Consider the following 25935-nt stretch of genomic DNA (forward strand, 5'->3'; position numbering starts at 1 on the left):
TACTCCACATATCCCAAGCTCCTGGGCTGAGGGATAGATCAGGCCTTTGTGGGGAGGGACCCTGTAGTGTGGCCATGGGTGTGTTCTGTGAATCTCCTCCAGGTTTCCTCCAGAGGGACCTGTAGCCATCTACTAGGGTGACTGAGCACTATAGAAAAGAAACTACCCACATCTTCCAGAGGTTGTTAGAGACTGTCCCTGAGTGATGCTAATTCTCAGTTGTCTGAAATGCCACTTTGGTCTGCCTGTCAGAATGGGCCTTATGTATAGCTAGGAAGCCCCTATAATTGCAACCCCCACCAAGATAGTAAACTATCAGCAACATCATATCCCTGGAATTGCAGAGATTAGTGCCACCATCAAAGACCTGAAAGATGCAGGGGTGGTGTTTCCTAATGCATCCCCATTTGGCCAGTGCAAAAAGCCAGATGGGTTGTGGAAGATGACAGTAGATCATCACACACTTAGCCAGATGGTGATGTCACTTGCAGCTGAAATTCCAGATATGGTATATTTACTGGAACAAATCAACATAGCCACTAGATCCCTAGCTGTGTTGACCAAGCCAATGGATTTTTTACCTTTTCTCCATCAGTTAAAAAAAATTAGAAGCAATTTGCCTTCATATAGCAGGGACTACAGCACATTGCAGGCCAGAAGATTCTGATCGTTTTGACATGCCAGAGGACATCGTGCTGGTCCATTACTCTGGTGACAGAATGCTAATTACATCTGTAAGCAGAAAGTAGCAAGAACCCAAATGCCTTAGTATGACACATGTATGCCAGCAGGTGGAAATAAACCCTCCCCAAGTTTCTTCAGTGTTCTTCAGTGAAGTTTCTTCAAGTTCAAGGGTCTGATGTGTATAGGAATATCTTCTTTAAAATGAGACATAATTGCACTACCACCATAAAGGGCAAGGCAAAAAGCCTGGTGGCCTTTTTGAACTTTGGAGGCAACCTATATCACAGTTGGGCATGCTGCTGCAACCTATCTAGTGGGTAAAAGTAAGGCTTCCCCATGCCATGATTGTCTGTGAAGAAAATCCCAAGGAGTCTCCAAAATCCTCCTAGAACTAATAAGCAGGTGCAGTAATGTCAAGGATACAAGATCAACACACAAAAATCAATCCATTTCTATATACTTACAATGAACAAGAAGAACCCCAAATTAAAACTTTAGTACTATTTACAATTGCTCCAAAGAAAATGAAATATCTAGGTATAAAAAATCTAAGAAAATGTGTCTAGGATATGTCTGATGAAAATTACAAGATGCTGATGAAAGAAATTAAAGAAGACCTAAATACATGGAGAGTCATACTATGTTTGGATCGGAAGAATCACAAGGTAAAGATGCCAATTTTCCCCCAAAATGACCTATATGTTTAACATAGTTTCTACCAAAATTTCAGCAAGGTTTTTTATGTAGATATAGACAAGCTTCTTCTAAAATTTATATGGAAAGGGAGCAACTCTATAATAGACAAAACAATTTTGAAAAAGAATAGAGTGGGAGGAATAACTCTTCCCACTGTTAAGGCTAATTGCATAGCTATAGCAATCAAGAGAGCATGACACGTGCCGAGGGATAGAAACAAAGATCAACGGGGAACCCAGAATTAGATGTACACATATATGCCCAATTAATCTTTGACAAAGGAAAAATAGCATTTCAATGGAGGAGAGGTAGCCTTCTTAATAAATGACACTGGAATAAGCAAGGATTCTGTAGCAGGTCCAACGTACAGAACAAGTTGCTCTAACTCTTATGCCATATGATTCAGCACACCCAATGATATTAGAAGTGTCTGCATAGGCAAACATGCTGTATAGAGACTCTGACAAACTCATAAAGAAGCACAGAGAAGACCACACAAGTTTTGAAGTAAGGCCACACCCTCCTCTGCCAACAGTATCCTCCACTGGAAGAGCAGAATCTGGTTTGTGACTGGGAAGACCCAGTAGTGACTGAAAGCCAGACCATAGGACACCAAGTGACTGTGTGACCTGAACTGTTTGATATGATCCAAAAATCATAAAATTGGGGAGAAGGGGATAATGAAAGGGTAGCCACTGGATACAAAATTACAGCTAGATAGGAAGAATAAGTTGTAGTGTTCTACAGCACTGTAGGGAAACCACAGTTAACGACAATTTATTGTATAATTTCACATAGCTACTAGAGAGGATTTGCAATGTTCTCAACACAAAGAAATGACAAATGTTTGAGGAGATGCATATGCTAATTACCTTGATTTGATCATTGCACATTGTACACATGTACCTGAATATCACCATGTACCCCATAAATGTATGTAATTTTGTATCAATTAAGAAAAAATAACTTTAAAAAATAAAACAAAATGAAATTGGGTGAGCATAGCAGTGTCCTATTATAAAATGGAAATGGTTTACATTAGACCCAGCCCAAGCAGGTCTGAAAACGCCCAAGTAAACTCAATGAATAAGCAGGTGGCTCGGACTCCCCTATGGTGCCCCCTTCTACCTTAGGTGGGGAGTTCCCAAAGATCATTAATGAGGGAAGAAAAATATGGGTCTGTTTTACAGCTCTATGTGCTTGTACCAGCCAGAAGTAGGCAGCCATTGTCTTGTATGGGTTGAATTGTGTCCCTCAAAATAGATATGGTGGATTCCTAACCCCTAGTACCTCAAAATTTGACCTTATTTCAAGATAGGGTCTTCACAGAGGTAATAGTTAAAATTAGATCATTAGGTAGGCCCTAATCCAATGTGACGTGTGTCCCATCCTAGTACCTCAAAATTTGACCTTATTTCAAGATAGGGTCTTCATAGAGGTAATAGTTAAAATTAGATCATTAGGTAGGCCCTAATCCAATGTGACGTGTGTCCCATAAAAAAGAAGGAAATTTGGACACAGATATACACACAAGAAGAACACCATGTGAAGATGAAGGCAGAGATCAGGGTGATGCTTCTACAAGCCAAGGAACACCAAAGATTGCCAGCAAACCACCAGAAGCTAGGGGAGAAGCAGGGAACAGATCCTTCCTCACAGTCCTCAGAAGGAACCAACCCTGCTGACACCTTAACTTTGGACTTCTAGTTTCCAGAACTGTGAGAAATAAATGTCTGTTGTTTAAGCCACTCAGTTTGTGGTACTATATTATGGCAGCCCTAGCAGACTACTCCAAACCCGCCCCCCAGGATGCTTATGGAAAGCAGTGAAGAGAAATCCTCTCAGTGGGCTGAACTTTGAGTGGTACACATGATTATACACTTTGTGTATACAGAAGGAGAGATGGCCTAAGGTTTGGATGTATACCTCATCATGGAACAGATTGGGATGATTTTTTAAAGACTGTTTTAATAGGACACAACCAAAGATAGAACTCATTGTCTCTTAATTTCATACATAATTCTCACTCTGTTATCTGGGTTTCCTAGCCCGGCTCATTTTTGAAGCAGCCAACAGAGAGGTGATCGGAAGTAGACGAATTACATGACATGAAGGGAGGTAACAAACAAACAAAATATTCACAAATACCTTCAAAAAGTGAAGCATATTGGAACCACTTAGCATGGTTGCAAACAAGCTTTACACTTTGCTGGCCCCAAATACTATACTGAAATCCACATAAAACATTGTTCAAAATGATGACTGAGTCCTGAGTCAAGGAAAGATCAACTTCTGTTCAGAATAGTTTTATTAAGGCAGAGGAGTGTTCAATATACTTTACTTAAGAGTAAAATGTCTTCGAAATGCCAAAATAAAAGAAACCTATGTCCTTTAAGGCATAAACTTTAGTAATCTGGAAAATTAAATCTTTATGGAATAGTCCAAAAAGACTAACAAATGAGGCATAACTTTTTATAGTTTTGCCATGAATTTCCAAACAGATCTAGCTATCTAACTAGCATGATAAGCCGAGACAGAGAGATAAATTAACATTTCATACTATTTATACATTTTTAAAAAATTTTTCTTACTATTCCAATTTTGAAATTGCTATCTTAACCAAGAATTTTTAAGTTGAAAAAAATCAGAATACTATTAGAGATTTAACAGTATTCTTTTAACTCTCTTCTGGATAACATTTGCTATTATACCTACTAATATGTTCATGAAACTAACTATATTTATTCCATCTTTAGATGGAATCTTTTAAGAATTGCTCATATGTAAAGAAACATACCTTGTCCTTCACTTGTCAAGATTCTTGCTCTTCATTGAATTAAGAAAAATTCTTTTTCCTCTTCTCCAAGCAACTTTATTAAATTTCAATAATGTATAATAAAGCCTATTTGCTTCAGTCAGCTAGTTCTATTTTATATAGGTTTTATTTTTTACAAGAAAGAGAATGATGGCACAACATCTGTTGCTGACAGTTTACCAGTGGTCTATTAGCTCTATCTGTTTGTCTGTCTATCTAACCTCCTTCCTTCCTTCCTTCTTTTCTTTATTTTTAACATGACACATGTGAATGTTTCCAGGTAAGGAAATGTAAGTTTTCTTTGTTCTATACATTATCAGTGAATGAAAGTTTAAAAGGATGATCATATGAAGATCAGTAGTGAAAATGCAAAAATGAAACAAATTATTTTACTTGTATTTAAAAACTATTTTTATTCTGCTATATTGTTGTTTTTATTAGAAAGGAAAATATGATTAGGAAATCTTAAACCTTATTCTTATGGGCAGGGATAGTAGATTTACGCTAGTGGGAAGGTTATTGGTACAACGTACTTGGAAAAGCATATTAAAATCATGATATAATCCTTCTCCAGGGACTTAATCCTAAAAAAAATTATTTTAAAAATAAAAAAGTCAAGCTATTAAAATTATTCAATACAGCTCTATTATTTTTAAATTAGGAAAACCTAAATTTCTAATAATTAGAGATTGGTGAAGTATATAATGATATATAAACTCAATGGAGTATCATGCAAACATTAAAAATTATTTTGAAAGTCTTAGTAGCAGCATAATAATTTGTACTTGATAGAAAAACAGTGTTGCAATAATATAAGCAGTGTAATTTGGTTTTGCAATAATGTATACATGTAAGCAAGGACTAGAAGAAACTAAAAAAAAATTTGTGTTGAGGCAGGAGGATTATTGTGAATTTTTTCTTATATGCTATGTTAATAGTATGAGTAAATGGGCCGGCCCGGTGGCGCACTGGATAGTGCGCCGCTTGGGAAGCACGGCGGCGCTCCCGCCCGAGGGTTCGGATCCCACATACAGACCGGTTCCCGCTCACTGGCTGAGCGAGGTGCGGGAGCAACGCCGAGGGTTGCGATCCCGTTGCTGGTCCTGGTCCGGTACGGGGGCAACACTGAGGGTTGCGATCCCGTTGCCGGTCCCCGGTCCAGTATGGGCACGACACTGAGGGTTGCGATCCATTGCTGGTCACGAAAAAAGACAAAAAGGGAAAAAAAATAAAAAATAAAAAAAAATAAATTGGTGGAGAAATAACCTATTTTAGGAAAATAGGGGACTTTAAACCTAGATTGCAGAAACAATGCTAGACTGGAAATCAGGACTTGTAGATTATTATCTTACTTCTAGCTTCACTTAGGTTTGTGTCTTTGGACAAGTCATTTCAGTTCCTTGAACCTAAATTTTCCTTAAGTACAAAATAAAGAGATAATTTCTCAGCTCTTTTTCAGTATTCATATTCTCTGATCCACCGATTTTAATCTATCTGTATTAAAAGAATATTGATCATTAACACTTACAAAATCTTATAAAATCTTTGAATGCATATAATTTCAAGACAGTGATAAATATCTTGATCTTCTTAATATTAAAAATTAACATAAGTGGCATCAACAAAATGGCAGAGCAGGTACCTCCAAGTTCTCTTCACTGCACAGAAACATCCCAAAACAAGCAGAAACTGTCAGAGGCAACTTTTTCAGAACACTGGAAAACAAAATATTTATAGCAAATAAGCAAAATCAGCCAGTAAAGATGGCAGACTAGAGGTGCCCAGGATGCAATCTTCCCACAGAAGGGGTCCAGAGCAAGAAATGGACAGCTAGGATCAGCACAAGAGGAATTCTCCCATGTGGCAAGAAGAATCTGCTTGTCCTTGAGCACTTCCCAGCAGTAACACTCCTATTGCTCCTGCCCCGGCCTGCCCTCATGACTGCCACAATCACATCCACCACTGTCTAGCCCCAGGGCCAAGGTCCATCTCCCCCTACAGAAATTCATCCTGTTCCCTGCAGTGACCACTGGTGCCTGACTCACACCATCTGTGGCCACAGCCCCAGCCACTGGAGCTGCACACCAGGAAGACCCGGTCGTGGCCACTGCACAGCCCCTGGACCCAGGTGCCTGAGTCCCACGCCACCCAGCCACAGCTTCTGGAGCCCCACCCTACATGGTTCTGCCACAGGAGCCATAAGCTGCCCAGCCACAGTCTCCAGAGCCCCATCTGTGTGGCTTCCACTGTGAGAGCATTGAGCCATGCAGCCACAGCCCCTGGTGACTTGCTCCATGTGGTTTCCACTACCAGAGCCCCATGCCACCTGACCACAGCCTCTGCAGCCCCACCCCACATGGCTTCTGCCATGGGATCCTTGAGTTGCCAGCCACACCCCCCAGAGCCCCACCCCATGTGGCTTCCACCCCCCAAGCCCTGTGCCACCAGGCCACAGCCTCTGAAGCCCCACAGCACACACCCACAGCCACTCTCAGCCACAGCCACATCCTTTGGTGGCCCACAGACTACTGAGTGTACGAAGAACTACTGAGTCTCCCAGGAACTACTGAGAGTATGGAGTCTACTCAGAATCAAAACTAAAACATCCCACCCAACAGGCAACATAAAACAAATCTAAAGAGGGATTCTTTCTCCTCAAAAGCCACTCCAAAGTAACTGAAGAAGCAACTGCACCACAAGATGACCAGACATCAATGTAGGGAGGGATACTAGACGTATGGAGAACAAAACAAAAACAAAAAGAAGAAAATATGACACCAACAAAAGAATACAATAATGCTCAAATGCCAGACCCCAAACAACAAGAAAGCTTTGAAATGTCCAAAAAAGAATTGCAAGCAACAATCTTAAAGAAACTCAGTGAGATGCATGAAGACTCAGATAGATAATACAATGAAATGAGAAAACCAATCTAAGACATGAGGGAGGAAATTTACAAAGAGGTAAATGCTGTAAAAAAAAAAAAAAAAGGATGTAGAAGAACTCCTGGAACCGAAGGACTCATTCAACAAAATAAAAACTACATTTGAGAGCTTAACTAGCAAGCTAGAGCAAGTAGAATAAACAATTTCTGATACTGTAGACAGTGTTTTCAAAATAACCCAAGCAGACAAAAAATAAGCCAGGCGCAGAAAGAGAAATATCACATGCTCTCACTTATTTGTGGGAGCTAATAAAAATAAGTAAATAAACAAGTGAACAGGAGTGGGGGGTTGGGGAAAGAAGACACAAAAATTCCTTGATTTTGTTAAGACAAGTGAACAGATATGATGTTGATGGGGGGAGGGAGGAGGGGGAGGGAGGAAAAGGAGGAATAGGTAAAGGGACATAAAAATCAACTATTTGTTTTTGTTGATTTTCTCTATTGTTTTTCAATTCCCTATTTCATATATTTCTGTTGTAATCTTTATTATTTCCTACTTATATTTACTTTTGGTTTGTTCTACTTTTTCTATTTTCTTAAGGTAGTAGTTTACATTACTGATTTAAGATTTTTCTTATTTCTAATATAGGTGTTTACAACTATAAATTTTCCTCTAAGCACTGCAGGAGCCCTGCATCCCATAAATTTTGATAAGTTGCATTTTGATCTTTATCTCAAAATACTGTTTAATTTTCCTGTGATTTTTCTTTTGACCCATTGCTTATTTAGGAAAGTGCTGTTTAATTGCCACACATTTGTGAGCTTTCTAAATTTCCTTCTGTTATTGTGCTCAGAAAACATTTTCTATGATCTTAATCTTTAAAAAATAAAGGAAAATTTTAAACCAAAAAGTTCATGGAAAGATTTCCATTATCTTTCAATTCTGATTTTCCACAAACTTTTTGAAGTGCCCTTGTGTTTACATTCTGTTTGATTTTTTTATGCTATTCATGTTGTTAAACTTAGATATTTAATTTGTTTTTGACTTCTTTTTATTAAGTGGACTTGCTGATTTTCTTAGAAATTTACCTTTGAAAAGTTCATTCATCTTCCTCTGTTGAAATTAATTTGATATGTGCCTGCTTTTGAAGACTTTAGAGAGCTATTTCAAATAATTGTTAAGACTGTAAAATGAAATAGGTAAATTTTAATAAGTTTTACATCACCAGTTTTTGTGAAAATTTGAAGCCCTACTTTCAGAGAATTTTGTTATTCACCTGTCATTCACTTTACGTATTTGTTATTTGAACGAATGAATGTGCATATACCCTTAAAAAAAGAAAAAAATAAAGTTAAATAGAAAAATTGATTATTAAAAATTTTTTTAAAAGGAAAAATAGAAAAAGAGTATATCACTAAAGACTGTGTTTACAAAAAAGATAATAAGGGAATATTACAACTTTAAAAACATAAATTTGACAATTTGAATGAAATAGACCAATTTCTCAAAAAACATAAATGGTTATGACTCAATTCACTTAATAGAAATTAAATAACTTAAATAGCCCTAAAATGATTAAGGAAATTGAATTTACAATTTTGAAACTCTCAAAAAATAAACCACCAGACCCAGACAATTCCACCAAATGTTGAAAGAAGAATTAACATGAATTTACACAATCTCTTCCAGAATATAGAAGACAGAGGAACACCCCCCAATTAATTTAATGAAACTAATATTACCCTGATATCAAAAGCAGGCAAGGACAGTACAACAACAATAAAACAAAACAAAAACTACAGACCAATATCTCTTATTAATATAGATGCAAAAATCCCCAATAAATATTAGCATATACAATTAAGCAATATACAAAAAAAAAAAAAAAAAAAAAAAAAACATCATGACTGTGCCAGTTTCCTGGGGCTGACATAACAAAGTACCAAAAACTGGATGGCTTCATACAACATAGATTTTTTTCTCTCATGGTTCTGGATGCCAGAATTCCAAAATCAATGGGTCAGCAGGGCCATTATACCTCTGAGACTCTGGGTGGAATCTTTCCTTTCCTCCTCCTTACTTCTGGAGGTGGCTGTTAAAGCTTGGCATTCCTTGTCTTGAGGTACATCACTCCAATATCTGCATCTTTTATCGCATGGTGTGGTTTCTGTGTACATCTGTCTTCACGTGGCATTTTCTTCTTCCCACAAGGTTCTTATAAGGACACCAATAATACTGAATTAGGGACCTTGGATTTGGCAATGGTTTCTTATATATGACACCAAAGCACAAGTAGCAAAAGGATTATAGATAAATTGGGCTATATCAAAATCTAAAACTTTTGTGCTACAAACAATACCATTAAGAAAGTGAAAAGACAACTGACAGAATAGGAAAAATGTTTGCAAATTATATGTCTGATATGGAACTAGTATCCAGAATACAAAAAGAATTCTTACAACTCAATAATAATAATTAAAAAAATTAAAAATAGGCTAAGAATCTGAATAGCCATCCCTTGTAAAAAGATATACATATGGCCATGAGGCACATAAAAATATGTTTAACATCATCAGCCATTAGAGAAATACAAGTCAAAACTACAGTGAGACACCATTTCACATCCACAGGATGGCAATATTAAAAAGATGGACAATGATAAATGGGGAGGATGTGGAAAAATTGAAACCCTCATACACTGCTAGTGGGAATGTAAAATGATTCAGCCCCTTTGGAAAAGTTTGGTAGTTCCCCCAAAAGTTATACATATACTCACCATATAACCCAGCAATTCTGCACCTAGGTATACACGCAAGAGAATGAAGATCATACGCCCACCAAAAATATGAGTACATGAATGTTCACAGCAGCTTTGTTCCTAATAGCCAAAAAGTGGAAACAACCCATATGTCCATCAACTGATGAGTGTACAAACAAATTGTTTATCCAAACCATGGAATATTCCTCAGCCATAAAAAGTAGAAGAACTGACACATGCTGCAATATGGGTAAGTTTTGAAAACATTATGTTGAGTGGAAGAAGCCAGTCATAAAAGAACTTATTGTATGATTGCATTATATGAAATGTCTGGAACAGGCAAATCCATTGAGATGTGGTTGACAGGGCCTGGGGCACAGAGGAATGAGGAGTAATTGCTACTGGGTACATGGTTTCTTTGGGGGGTGATGAAATACTCTGGAATTAGATGTGACGGCTGTATAACTTTGTGAGTATAGTACAAAAAATCAAACTGTACACTTTAAAATGCATGCATGGCATTATACATTTTTCCAAGCCCAGAGAATGTAAAACACCAAGAGTGAACCTTAGTATACTTTGGACATTAGGTGATGGCAACGTGTCAGTGTAGGTTCATCAATTGTAACAAATGTAATGCACTAACAAAAGATGTGAATAATGGGGGAATCTATGGGAGAGGAGAGGGAGGTATGTGGGAATTCTTTGTACTTTCTGTTCCATTTCTCTGTAAACCTAAAACAGTTTTTAAAAAATAAAGGCTGCTAAAGTTAAGAAAAAAAATAGATCATCTTTGGTGGATTCTATGAACTAATTATTTTGAAAGTTGTTAAACAAAAAGAAAGATTCAAGCATCTTATATCTTTCCAATACACAGTAGACCACTGAGGAATCAAATAATAGATGAGAGTAAGTTTCTCTTTATAGACTTATTCCAGCTAATAAAGGAAGAAATCTGATCCACTTAGCATCAACTGATCAATTAATCTGTCTAGGCAATGATCCTCAAAGTCTGCTAAAAGATACAAAAATAGACACAATCAGATGGAAGAATAAAACGTCTTGCCAAAAAAAAAGAGAAAAAGAAAGAAAAAAGACAAGCCTCAGTCTGATGAAGCCACTTTAGATCCAAATACCAATTTATGGAAAATACAAAGGAAAAGAGAACATGCTAAATGACACTATGGGTATGCAATGAGCAAAATCCATATTGTGGGAAACTATAGGCCAAATGACCAATTCTTCAATAAATAAACTTGAAGAGGAAAAAAAAAAAAAAGAGGTTGAAAGGAAACCTTTAGGTTAAAAGTGATTTATAAGTCAAATCAACCGTTCTCACTGTGTGAACTTTATTTGATCTTGATTCATACAACTCTAAATTTAAAAAATTGTTAGATGATTGAAATTTGAACATTGACTAGATATTTGATATTAAAGAAACATTAAATTCTTATATGTGATGATATGGTGGTAGTGTTTTTTAAAAAGCTTATAGAGCTTCACATTGTTATATTTACAGATGAAAGAATAAAGTACCCGAGACTTAATTTAACATAAAATAGGAAGGGGAGAAGGGGTGGGGATATAGATGAAAGAAGACTGCTCATTAGTAGATAACTGTTGAAACTGGATGATGAGTATGTAGAAGTGAACGTTAACAAAGTGGAGTCACTTATATCAAAGCCCTAACCAAAATGGAGTTGGGGGAGGTCATAAAGAAAAGGCCTTACACTTACATTCTCAAAATACCTGTACGTTTTGCCTGTACCTTGTAATCAGAGCTTATATCAGGAAATTCTCCTGGCCTTCAGCATTTCAGACAGGACAGTTGTCTAACAGCTATCTCTCCCAATAAGATTCGTTTCAACGCAGTTTCCTGGACTTCTCTTTGTCTTTAAAAATTTCCCTTTGTCTTGATTTTCCTCAGGTGACTGTTTATGATTTTCCTGGCTTGCACACCCCAGCTTGCAACATTTTCAATTCCCAAATAAAATCTGTTGTTCTAGAGAGCCGTCCCTCTCAGTTTTTGTTTGTTTGTTTGTTTAAGTTGAAATGTACATGGGTTCATTTTATTAGTTTACTTTTACAAGTGTTTAAAATTTTTTCATAGTCAAGTTAGTTTTTAAAATAAACAGTAAACAGCAGAGTGTTTTCATGAAACAAAACCTATGTACTCTTTTTTATAATACAGCTAATTATGTGAGAATTATTTTTGATCGCTGCTACTCCCTCAATCCTAGTTTTTGTTTGTTTGTTTGTTTAAGTTGAAATGTACATGGGTTCATTTTATTAGTTTACTTTTGCAAGTGTTTAAAATTTTTTCATAGTCAAGTTAGTTTTTAAAATAAACAGTAAACAGCAGAGTGTTTTCATGAAACAAAACCTATGTACTCCTTTTTATAATACAGCTAATTATGTGAGAATTATTTTTGATCGCTGCTACTCCCTCAATCCTATGTCCATTCAATCACCAAATCCTGTTGATTCTGCCTCTTTGCCTCTACTGCAGGCTAAACTTGGCCTATGAACTCTGCTTTCACCTGTCTCCAAAACTATAGCCACACTGATTTTTTTAAAAAAAACACAAATTTGATCATACCAGTTCTTTGCTTAAATCCACTAATGGCTTCTCATTGATCATAGGATAAAGGTTAAAATATTAACTTTGCAGTATAATGCTCTGCAGGATCTTTTCTGACCCTGTGTATGTCACCAGCTCCATTTTGGGATGCTGTCTCTTGCCTTTGTGTACTCCAGGTACTTCCTGAACTTGCCATATTCACTCTTAACTCAAAAGCATTTACACATGCTGTTCCCTCTGCTGGAATTCCCCCTTTCCCCTTACACAAACCCTCATCTTTCAGACCTCACCATAAATGCCACTTTCTCAGGGTAGCTTTCCCATTGTTTTTGGCTTAGGTGAGGTCAAATGCCTTACACCATCATAACAACCTGTTACAACTAAAATTTAAAAACTGTTGAAATTATTTGTTTAATGTCTATCTTTCCTTCTATAATATAATCTCAAAGAGAGAAGAAATTATGTCCTATTATTGTATCCCCAAAGCCTACCATTTCATCCTGCACATAGTAAAAGTTCAATAAATCTTTATCAAACCATAAATGACTGGTTTGATGAATGAATAAATAAATGAATTTGAATATAATACTGGTCAAATCATGAAACAGAATTACCTCCACCATAATTACATTACACAATTAAACTTAATGGTGTCAATCATACTCCCTGACTAAATATTTGCAAAGCCTCAATGTGTATGTACACAAACAAAAAGAAGTAAGTGAGAGTAACTTAATTACAAACCCAGATTACAGTCCCTCCTTGATACTCCAGGAGTACTTAATAACAAAAGAACAGAAAGTGTCTTAATATATCATCCACTTTTGGAAGGCGGCACACATATATCCAAATAAAAGTTCTGATACAAGCTCCAGGTATCAGATAGAAAACTCAGATTCTTTGAAAGAGTAATAAAGACTGTATATCTGAAAATTTTACATCTTTATGCAATTATTTAAAACTGGCTACATATATAGAGTGCACACAGTCTCTTAACTCATAAAAGGGGTGAATTTAACTGTTCTATTCAAGTAGAATCAAAGCTTAAACATTTTAAAGATTAGATCTTCACAACTTCAAAAATTAATGAGAAAAAAACTGCAAACTCCTGAACCAAAATTTTATTTTAAATTATTAGGTTTTTAGTGCATATGAAAATTTTTCATAACATATGATATATAAAGATGTTAGCATATTGAACTATAATAGAAAATATTTTCATACAAACTTCTGAAATCACTAATATGCTTATTTCTCCTGTGAATGTATGCAGTTTGTTTAAATCAACTTTGTCATGGAATATCAAGTAGGTTTAAAAGTTTTATATTATTGTTTAATAACTTCCTAATAAGTCTTTGAATTTCTTCTTGACCTACACATAATATTTTTTTCAATGTATTGAGTACTGTAGTAGCCTTTTCTCTCATCTCTGGTGGAACATATTTAATATCTAAATACTCAGGTAATTTAGATCTAGAATTATATAGCATGTTAATAACAGTTTCAATGTCATCAATTTCATTACTGGTTCGTCCTACTGAAAATAGCTGGGAATCATATATTTTTTCTAATTTATGTTCTGCTGCTGCTGCTAGAGCAAGGCTTCGTTTTAAGTGCTCTTCAGAGGCTTTAATGTCCTCTCTATATGCTGGGTTGCTGCTGTCACTAAGAGGTGCCTGGTGCACCTGTGATTTAATATCTGAAATTTTTTTCAAAATGTCATCATTATTCAAAACCTGGGAGTGTTTTCCAAATACGAGTTTGTCATATTCGCCTGAGAGCTGAGGAACATCTTCCGGTTCTGTGGAGATCTCCACCTCAGTGGTCCTACTTGAAGCAGTGATAGTTGTTCTGCCTGAAGTGACATGCGAACCTGCAGATGATTCAGTAAAACGTGATGATATCCTTGTTGCCTCAGTCTGTTTCGTAACTGGCTTTGGCTCTGGCTTTGGCTCTGGCTTTGGTTCTGGCTCTGGCTCTGGCTTTGGTTCTGGCTCTGGCTCTGGATCTTCTTTTTCAATAAAAGGTTCGTCTGTACGTAAAACAACAGAAACATTGTTTGGTTTGATCGACCAGAATGGTGTACTTTCAGTACGTTTTCCCCTCCCTTTTTCCAGTGTGGAGCCACTAGTAGGGAAAGTTGTAGTTCCTTCACTGACAGGATTGGTTAAAGTATCATGCTCAGTTGAAGCTTCTCCATGTGTAATCTCCTTAGATTTTGATTCCTTCGATCCTACAGAATAATCATTTCTTGGAGACTTTGATTTTTTCTCATGGCCTGGCTCCCTAGTGGGAACACTTAGTATTAGGTTCTTTAAAACTCGTACATAATGATTCAAGTTTTGTTCTTCATCAGGTGTCACAGTTATGCCTTAAGGAAAAAACAACAAATAAACAATAAGTAACATTTATTATTATATATGACACATGGATAGAATGTACTGACATAAATTTATTTCATATACTCTCACTTAAATGTTGAGATAAAGAACCAAGAAGCAAAGCACCTCTCGACACAGGGTCAAATCTCACTTAAATGAACAAAACTATTTTTTCAGTTTCTCATTAAAACGGATGAGCAAGATTAGTGCAAAATTTGCATACTAACACAATTCACTATATCTTTTTGCTTTTATTCTTCCATATAACTTATGATTCAAGAGGCAGCTTTTTAAACCAACATAATGGTGCACTGGAATAGGCACATACTGGCTTACTAGAGCCAATTATACATTTTTAGGAATTTTGTGAGCTAGATGTTAAGCACATACATCATTTAAAGTTATTTAAATTTTCAATTAAATAAGTTATATTAAAAACAAAAATAATAAATATTTAAAGCTCATCACTTCCTAATTATTTTATTTCATTTTACTATTATCTATGTTCTTGAGGTTATTTATATCAAGTGTATTCATATGATGGAAATACAATGCAATGGTGTGCTACTGTGTATCTCTTTCTACCTCCCTACCCATGATGTCAAATCGGCAGGTTGAAATCAACCATGGGGGGAGTATTTACACCATGTAAATTGGCAAATGCTACAAGTCAGCATTTCCTCCTCTCTCCTAAAACCTGGTTACTAAACATTTACCAGTATACTCCTGCCTTCAACCCAACAAAGATGCAACTACATTCTGTGGGTCATATCTACCCAACTGTTTTTGTAAATAAAGTTTCATTGGAACCAGCCAGTCTTGTCCATTTGTTTGTATATAGGTGCTTTTACCTGCAACAACAGAATAGTTGCAACAGAGACCACACAGCCTGCGAAGCCGAAAATACTTACCATCTGGCCCTTTACAAAAAAAGTTTGCCAATTCCGAGTCTTAATCAACAATTCACTCTTAACAACAAAATGGCAGTTCTATTTATACTGGTATTTTGCAGCATCTGAGTGGTGAAGTCTCTCATTTCCAATGTGGAGAACAGAAAAATTATTTAATAAGATCTTATGGAATTCTGTTCAACTCCCCTATTCCTAAGTCAGGAATATTTTAAGTGCTGGTGTTCTGTTTTACATGTAACTTTGAACCGGTTTTGCCATTATCATGGATAGAAATTGATTTAATTCAAGGAAGTAAGTCACTGTTTACCAAACTCTAATTCATAACTCCTACCTGAATCATCTCTCTGCAGGCTAAATGAAATAAACTTTCTGTTCAGGAGGTGCTTTTATTTGGCTTTTTGGTAAGCAGAAAATACTCAAGAATTACTTGATATTTCCATTTCTCCTCTTTTCCTTAATTATTCTGTTACAACTTAGAGAGATCAATTTAGAAAGATGAAAGTTTAATCAAAATTGAAGGCATATTTCAAATTTTTTCAAAATTCTTAATCAGAACAGTTCAGTGAGGCAATGTGATAGCGGACAAGTATCAGACTTGTTTGGAGACAGATTCTTAAAAAGTATATTCTGCACTTTATATCATACTTTCAAAAGCCTTGCATACTCCAAGATCCACATGACAATGCTGGATGAAAAATTAAGGCACAGAACATAAAGTTGATTTTGATGTCATCCTTGTAATAATTTTTTAAAAAATCATTTACATAGTATATATTTTGTCTGTGAATTGCAAGGATTTTTTTTAATGAACTGGAAGGATAACATACTAAACTCACATGAGTAGTTGCCTCTGAGGAGAGGGAATGGCACTGAATTTGGTTTTTAAAGAAGACTTTAGACTTATCTATAATGTTTTACTCCCTAACCCCCCCACACACAATCATTTAATATAGTAAACCATTAAAAGTCATATTTATGGGCCGGCCCGGTGGCGCACTGCTACAGTGCGCCGCTTGGGAGTGCGGTGGCGCTCCCGCCGAGGGTTCGGTTCCCACATACAGACCGGCCGCTCACTGGCTGAGCGAGGAGCGGGCACAACACGGAGGGTTGCGATCCCGTTGCCGGTCCCGGTCCGGTATGGGTGCGACACTGAGGGTTGCGATCCGTTGCCGGTCACGAAAAAAGACAAAAAGAAAAAAAAAAAAAAAGTCATATTTATTTTTTCTATATTTTAAGTTTCAAGTACTTTTTTCTTCATTTTTTTATTGACTAAATTGTAAAAAAAAGTCACATTTTAAAAAGGAAAATAACTTATTTATACATACTCATATTTGCAAAATTCATTGTCCTGAATCTAGAGTTTTCATGAAGGAAAATATTCAGTTAAATGAATATGCAGCCTAGTGCAGTGAAAATAAAATCTTTACTTCTGTTCCTAACTCTGCCACTTTCTAGCAGTAATGATTACTTTAGGTAATTACTTAATTTTTCTGAATATATTCTTAACTATAAAATTAAGGTACTATATATACACTACATGTCCTTTTACTTCACAGAACCAAATGAATTAGATATCTGAAAACATTTTGAAAGATACAAAACAATATATACGATTATTCTCTATGAAGATAACTACTTACGTTTCTCATTTTAAAATATAAATTTTCCTTAAAAATATATAAGAAAATATAATGTTCTCTAAAAAGAACATTAAAAATATGCTTTGGGTCAAAAATATGCTTTGGGTCTTACGTAGTAGGAAACACTGGAAGCTTTCCTGCTAAAGACAGGAACAAGATAAAGATACCTAATATCTCCATTACTATTTAACAGCATATTGGAGATGCTAGTTAATGCAATTACACAAGGGAAAATAACTGGAGGCATGAGAACTGGAAAGAAAGAGGTAAAACTGTATTGAAAAAAGACTGTATCCTACAAATATGTTCAAGTAAATGTTAAAAAAATAAAAGAGGTAAAACCATATTATATGCAGATGATATAATTATAAATTTAGACAATACAAAAGAATCAATTGAAAAGCTGCTATAATTTGTAAGAGAATTATTAAGAGAATTTAGTAAACTAGCAAGGTATAAAAATTAACATACAAAAATCAATATACAAATATAAACTAGTCAGAGGATATGAGAAAAAAGATGACACTTTGATAAAAATAAAAAACAAAAAATCATAAATTTTAAAAGACATGCCCAAAATCAAATGAGGAATTATAGTAGGCTAAATGATGAACACCCAAAGATATCAGGTCCTAATCTCTACAACCCATAAATGTTAGCTTATAAGAAAAAAGGCCCTTTGAGATGTTATTACGTTAAGAATCTTGACATGGGCGATTATCCTGGATTATCTTGGTGGACTCTAAATCCAGTCACAAATGTTTTATAAAAAAGAGACACAGAGATATTTGATACACACATAGAAGAGGAGGAGATAATGTGGAGGAAGAGGCAGAGATTAGAGTGATGTTGCCACAAATCAAGTAATGCTGGCAACCACCAGAAACTGAAAGAAGCAAGGAACATATTCTTTCCTAGAGCTTCCAGAGGGAGCACAGTCCTGTCTATACCTTGATTTCAACTCAGTGAAACTGATTTCAGACTTCTGATCTCTAGAACTGTGACAGAGTAAATTTCTGTTGTTTCAAACCACCAAGTCTGTGGTAATTTGTTTCAGTAGCCACAGCAAACTAATACAAAAATATAATAAAATCATATGAAAGACAAAATGTAAACTTCAACAAATGGAAAGATATACCATGTTTTCAGACCAGAAGGTTTAACATCATAAAGATACTTAGATTATTCTGTTAATTTATGCATTTAATATGCTCCTAAAAAATCCTTACTTTTTTCTATAATGAGAAAAATTTACTATAAGGTTCATTTGGAAGAACAAATAAGAATAGCCAAAAAAAAAAAAAACAGGTGTTGGCCCTACCAGATATTAAAATCAGATGTTAAAATATATTATGAAGCCTCCATTATAAAAATAGTATAGCATTGGCACATAGATGAATGGAAAACAACAGAAAATACAGAAATAGATCTAACTGCATACGGAAAAATAGCTCAAGATGAAGGAAGATTTTGTATATAAACTATTCCAGCTAATAAATGAAGAAGTTATTTATGATTAGAGAATGATCATTTTGCAATAATTTTCAGTGGCTGCCTATATCATAAAAAGATGCACAGACATTATGCACTTCCTGATGGAAGAACACAATACCACCTATGAAGTAGTCATGTGAAAAAAGTCAAACCTGAATCCAATAAATCTCTTTAGATCTAACTAACAATATATAGAAAACACATGGAACAACAAAGGAAGATATTAAACTACATTATGGGGATGTAATCAGCAAAATCTAGACTATGGTAAATTATAGGATTTTACCCAATTTCTTCAATAATTCAATTGCAAGGGAAAAAACAGAGATGGAGGGCTGAGCCCGTGGCACACTTGGGAGAGTGCGGCGCTGGGAGTGCAGTAGCGCTCCCGCCGCGGGTTCTGATCCTATATAGGGATGACCGGTGTGCTCACAGCGCTCACTGGCTGAGCGCGGTGCGGCCAGTCTCAAAAAGGACAGGGAAAAAAAAAAATAGAGATGGAGTAGAAACTGTAGATTAAATGTGAATTAACAGGCATCTCAATAAATTAGATGTATAAATCTTAGTTGAATCCTAATTCTATTAAACTGGAAAAAAAGAGAAAGAGACCATCAGAAAAGTTTGAACACTGACCAAGTATTTGATGATATTAAGGAATTATTATCTTTTTAGGTGTGATATTGCATCATTTTTGTGTTTCTTTAAGTCCTTAATTTTTAGTGCTTCATACTGAAATATTTATTGATAAAATTATATGCCGTCTAGAATTTGTTTCCAAATAATTAAAGCCCAGGAAATTGGGAAAGAGGGCCAGGGAGGTGAGATGAAAAGAAACATGTATGGAGATATCAATGAAATAAGATTAATCATGAGTTAATAATAGTTGAAGCTAGTTATAGATATAAGGATATTCATTATACTATTCTTTCTACTTGCATATATATTTAAATTTTTCCATAATAAAATGTTTTTAAAAATCTGTTTGGAAAAGATTTCTATTTGGGCAACTGTCATAAGAAATCTAAAATGTACAATCAACAAAGATTTAAATGTTTGTTTTTTTAAAAAAAAAAAAAAAACGATGACTGGTAAGGGGATCTTAACCCTTGACTTGGTGTTGTCAGCACCACACTCTCCCAAGCGAGCTAACCGGCCATCCCTATATAGGGATCCAAATCCACGACCTTGGTGTTACCAGCACCACACTCTCCCAAGTGAGCCACGGGCCAGCCCCTTAAATGCTTTTGAAGAGACATTGCCATTAGATTATAGTCTGCTAAACACTTGATTTTCCTATCATTTAGCTTGTTTCTTCTAAAAGTAGTAAACAGGGTACTGGGCAGCTGTTAGGTGAGTTCAGATGTCAAAGGACAGAAAAAGGAGGTTCCTAAAAAAACTGAAGTACTAATTATCTCCTTGTTACCCAGGCAACACCAAAAAGCCTGTTCCTGGCTACCTAGCAACAAAGCACCCTACCTCCTACCTCACTTTTCCTCCCTTCTTCACATATTCTTTGTCTCCATATAGTTCTATTGTTAAATCCATCCTCTCACCACAACTTTCCACCTCCTATATTGTCCCCCCTAAAACATCTACATATTTCATATTGACCTTTTCAGTTCTACTAATCAGAACTGCTCTTGCAAATAAATTTGATCTTTATAAAATGTTTGCAGGTAAGACAGTAAAAGATAGTTGAGCTTCAAATATCCCTACAGACAGTCCTGGCCACTGTGAAAACCTGTTCTCCATTCTTCAGGAGGAGCTAGAGAGCTGAACAAAATTTAAATTCTTGCAAAGAATAGACTACCCTGCTAGAAGATGGGTTACTATACTTTGAATATTTGTAGTCTGCACTGGTATACTTTATAGTATCCCCTCTATCTTTACCAGTTAAGGGTCCAAGCAAACATAGCAATGTCCTGGAACATAAAAGTAAGAACTCCTCCAGCTTAAGAAACCATGATTCTGCTCTCCAGAGCCTCTTGCAGGCTGGATGGTTTCTAAGCAGGCTTGAGGTTTCACTGGAATCTCAGATATGGGGACTGCAGCTGAGCTTAAAGTTGCCTGTACTTCTCTTCTTGAAATAATACAGTGAGAATTGGTCACGTGACAGAAATAATAGAAAAGAAAACAAAAATGGTTCATACAACTGTAGGAACAAAAATGGCAGAAAATCTGAACAGGATATTAGAAGACAGTAATTGAAAAGATCATAATAGTTCTCACTGATTGAACGATTACTATGTGCCACACACTATTCTAAGTGTTTTGAATGTGAGCAGTGTTTTGATAAAGAGGAAAAGAAAAATACTTAGAAATATAAGTAATTTTTCTAAGATGATATTCAATTTGTAAGTAGTAAAGATGAGATTTGAACACAGGCTGCCTTGCTTCAAATCAGGTACATGTAACAGCTACACAATGTTGTCAAAAAAAATGACACAGAGGAGAGGATGGAGCAAGATGGCCAATTAGAGGTGTCTGGTGCTCGTCCTGCCTCCCCCCAATAAAAAGAGACCAAACAACACACAACTATATTTTGACTGAAATGACTGAAGAAATACACTGCAGAGCACCAAGGGAGTGATGAAATCTTTGTGGAGCATGGAAGACTGGGACAGCACCATAGAGAGAAGAGCAAGGCATATTGCCTCTGCCTCACTGTCTCCCTGCAGAGGCCGGCTCTGAGTCAGGCAGAGAGAAGGTAAGCTGGAAACCCCCCACCTGTTTCCACTGCTGCCCCAAATGCCAGCAATCCCTGCTACAAGAAAGTCCCCCAGTCCTCTCAGGCCCCAAACTCAGTTTGGAGAGTAGCTGAGAGTTTGTGCAGCTACACAGCCTCATAGTAGAAGCCCAGGGAAAGCAACCCCCTACCTCCCAATCTAAGCAGCTATGGCATAGTGCCATCTTGAAACTGAACCTGCTGCTAGACTGTGCTCTGCCTTGCGGGTCAGTGAAAACTGACTCCCTCTATCCTAAGACCCTGTCTTCATTCTACCACATTCACACGGGCACCAGGAGGACTATGACCCTGGCTGCTCTCTGGAGCCCAAGCCAGAGAGAGAGATAGAGACCCCAGCATCTGAACCCACATGGTACTCCCTCCCCACCACGAGAAAAAGCAGATCTGTTCAGCGGGGAAGCCGCTAATAATCAGTGGTCTACCACATTTGTGTGCACCCACTCCAGACAGACTGCTGGGCCACTGAGCCACAGACTGGCTGTCAGTAGCAAAAGCTGAGGGAATTCATTACTGCTAGTCCAGCCTTACAAGAAACACTTAAGGGAGTGCTACAAATGGAAATAAAAAGATGATAATTACTATCACCAAACCTGAAAGTACAAAACTCACCTACAGAGGTAAATTCACAATTCAAACTCAGAACACCCCAGTGAGGTAATGGTGCTATGCAAATCCTTCAATCCTCTAATTATAAAGGTTTAAAGTCAAAATAGTCAAAAAAGAACAGTAGCTACAATTAGTGACTAAGAAACATACAATAGATACAAACATAAATTAAGGTAACAAAAATATAATTTGTGGGTTGGAGGAGCTTAGAGAATTTTCATGCAACCAAAGTTAAGTTGCTATCAGCCTACAAGACTCTTTATGTTAACCCTAAGGTAACCACAAAAAAATAAATTAAAACAGATACACGAATGAGAAAGAGAGAAAACAAAATTTAGCACAACAGAAAACAACCTCCACAGAGGTAAATAACAAGAGAAAAAGAAAGGAACTAAGGATCTACAAAACAACCAGAAAGCAATAACAAAATGACAGGAATAAGTTCCCACATATCAGTAACAATCTTGAATGTAAATGGACTAAACTCTCCAATTTAAAGATATAGAGTGACTGAATGGATTAAAAGAACAAGATTCAATGATATGCTGCCTATGAAACACTCAGCTAACTATTAAAGAAAAACATAGACTGCAAGTGAAGAGCTAGAAAAAGATACTTCACGCAAACAGAAACCAAAAGCAAGCGGGAGTGGCCATACTAATACCAGATAAAATAGACTTCAAATAAAAAACTGTAAAAAGAGACAAAGAAGGTCATTATATAATGATAAGGGGATCAATTGAACAAGATGATGTAACAATTGCTAATATATATGCACTCAACACCAGAGCACCCAGATATATAATGCAAACGTTATTACACCTAAGGGGAGAGATAGATTGCAACTCAATAGTAGTAGGGGACTTAAACGTGCTTTCAACAATGGACAGATTGTCTAGACAAAAAATAAAGAAAGGTTTACAGACATTTAAATAACATTCCTTCCAACGGCTGCAGAATATGCATTCTACTCAACTGCATATTGAACATCATCCAGATCACAGATCATATAGTAGGCCACAAAACAACTCTACACAAATTTACAAGGATAGAGATCGTATCAAGTATCTTTTCTGACTACAACGGTATAACACTAGAAATCAAGAAGAAGTTTAGAAACTTTACAAACTGAAATTGCACAACATGCTCCTAAACAACCTGTGGGTTAAAGAAGAAATTAAAAAGGAAATTAAAATATTCCTTGAGACAAATGAGAATGGAAACATATACCAAAATCTATGTGATACGGCAAACACAGGTCTAAGAGTAAAGTTTATAGCAATAAATGGCTATATCAAAAAAGAAGAAAGATTTCTTATTAAACAATCTAATGATGCACTTAAAGGAACTAGAAAAACAACAACGAACTAAACACAAAATTGGCAGAAGAAAAGAAATAATGAAGCTCAGAGCAGAAATAAAAGAGAAACTAAAAAAAAAGTTGAAAAGATCAGTGAAACAGAAAATTGGTTTTTTGAAAAGGTAAACAAAAATTGACAAACTTTTAGTTAGACTAACCAAGAAAAAAAGAAAGAAGACTCAAAAATAATATCAGAAATGAAAATGGAGACATTATAACTGATATCACAAATACAAATCTCATAAAAGACTATTATGAACAACTGCATGCCAACAAATTTAATAACATAGAATAAATGGATAAATTCCTGGACAAATACATTCTGCCTGTGGACTATACTAACATTTATAAAGCAAATGTATTTCACAGGGCCTAGCCTCCAAAGCCCTGTAGTTTCAGGTATAACCTAACTTTTTAAAATTACATATAGAAATGTTAAGCTTGCAAGAGACAGGAAACTTTCCCCAGGCTATTGTAGATAAAGAATTGTAACACAGCAAAATTGTTGGTTCAAGGACAGATGTCCTTGGAGCCCGTTAACCTAAAGTTACTTTATTGTAATGTAAACATACGGAGGAAACTGTTGTAGGAAAAGACAGTATTTGCTAAGAACAAGCTTTTGTTGGTGGGTCGACTTAACCTTTTGCAAACTGCATTATGGAATGTCACTTTGTTATTTCACTGATGTTACCAGCTTCTATTTTTAAACTATACTTAGCCATAACCACCTATATTCCTTTTCTGTAACTTTCTGGCCTAGAGAATAAATACTGAGACAGAACCCCAGTTCAGGGTTAATTTTACAAGGAGGAATGCCTCTCTCTTGAGGGTTCCTGGAAATTAACCCCTTTGGGGTTTCTCACTGCTCAGAAGAAATGGGCTTTGAGTAATCCTTTGCGTCTCCATCACTCAGGTGGAGAGAGGTGACAAAGAGAGTGCAACATCTGCCACAATTGAATTATGAAAAAACAGAAAATCTGAACAGACCAAAAACAAGTGAGATAATTGAATCAATAATACTTTGAATCTTCCATTAAAGAAAACTCCAAGACCTGATAGCTTCACTGCCAAATTCTACTAAACATTTAAAGAAGTAATACCAATTCTCTTCAGATTATCTCAAAAAAATGAGAAGGGAATACTTCCCAACTCATTTTATGGGGCCAGCATTACTCTGCTTCCAAAACTGGACAAGGACACAACAAAAAAAGAAAATTACAGGCGAATATTCCTGATGAACATATATGCAAAATTCTCAACAAGATAATAGCAAACCAAATCCAACAGCAAATTAAAAGATCATTCACTATGATCAAGTGGGATTTATCTGAGGGATGCAAGGATGCTTTAACAAAAACAAATCAATTAATGTGATACACCACATGAGCCAAAAGAATGACAAAAACCATGTGATCATTTCAATTGACTGAGAAAAAGCATTTGAAAAAATTCAACATTGCTTCTTGTTAAAAATTCTTAATAAACTACGTACTGAAGGTATGTACCTCAACACAATAAAGGTCATATATGACAAGTCCACATCATACTGAATGGTGAAAAACTGAAAGAAAGCTTTCCCTCTTAGATCAAGAACAAGACAATAATGCCCATTTTCACTACTTCTATTCAACATTGTACTAGAAATCCTAGCCAGAGCAATTAGAAAAGAGAAAGAAATAAAATGCATCCAAGTTGGAAAGGAGGAAGTCAAATTATCCCTGTTTACAGATGACATGATCTCATATATAGAAAACCCTATAGACTCCACCAAAAACTTTAAAACTAATAAACAAATCCAATAAGTTGCAGTATACAAAATCAATGTACAAAAGTCAGTAGCATTTCTACATACTAAAAATGAACCATCTGAAAAAGAAACCAAGAAAACATTTCCTTTTACAATAACTACAAAAAAATAAAAATAAAAATAGAAACCTAGGAATAAATTTAACCAAGCAGATGAAAGATTCCTATAATGAAAACTATAAGACTTTGAAGAAAGACATAGAAGAGGACATAAATAAATGGAAGATATAACATATTCATGGATTGGAAGAATTAATATTGTTAGAATAGCTATACTACCCAAAATCATCTATAGATTTAATGCAATCCCTATCAAAACACCAGTGACATTCTTCACTGAAATAGAAAAAACAATCATAAAATTCGTATGGAACCAAAAAAGACCCCAAATATCCAAAACAATCCTTAAAAAAATGAACAAAGCTGAAGGCATCACACTATTAGACTTCAAATTATACTACAAAGCTATAGTAAAAAAAACTTTACGGTAATGTCATAAAAACGCATATATAGACCTATGGAACAGAACAGACAACCCAGAAACAAATTCAGGCACTTATAGCCAACTGATC

General features: G+C 35.8%; 1 protein-coding gene across 1 annotated transcript in view; it reads right to left on the reverse strand.

The window, feature by feature from the left end:
* Nucleotides 1-13588: 13588 nt before the first annotated feature.
* SPESP1 (sperm equatorial segment protein 1) overlaps nucleotides 13589-25935 on the reverse strand; it is a 42468-nt gene continuing 30121 nt past the window's right edge. The window contains exon 2 of the mRNA XM_008592887.1: nucleotides 13589-14790. Within this exon, the coding sequence (XP_008591109.1) occupies nucleotides 13712-14790 (1079 nt within the window). The 3' untranslated portion in view covers nucleotides 13589-13711. The remainder of the gene's footprint in view (nucleotides 14791-25935) is intronic.

The sequence above is a fragment of the Galeopterus variegatus genome, unplaced genomic scaffold, assembly GCF_000696425.1.
Source record: "Galeopterus variegatus unplaced genomic scaffold, G_variegatus-3.0.2 Scaffold8437, whole genome shotgun sequence".
Classification (NCBI taxonomy): Eukaryota; Metazoa; Chordata; class Mammalia; order Dermoptera; family Cynocephalidae; genus Galeopterus; species Galeopterus variegatus.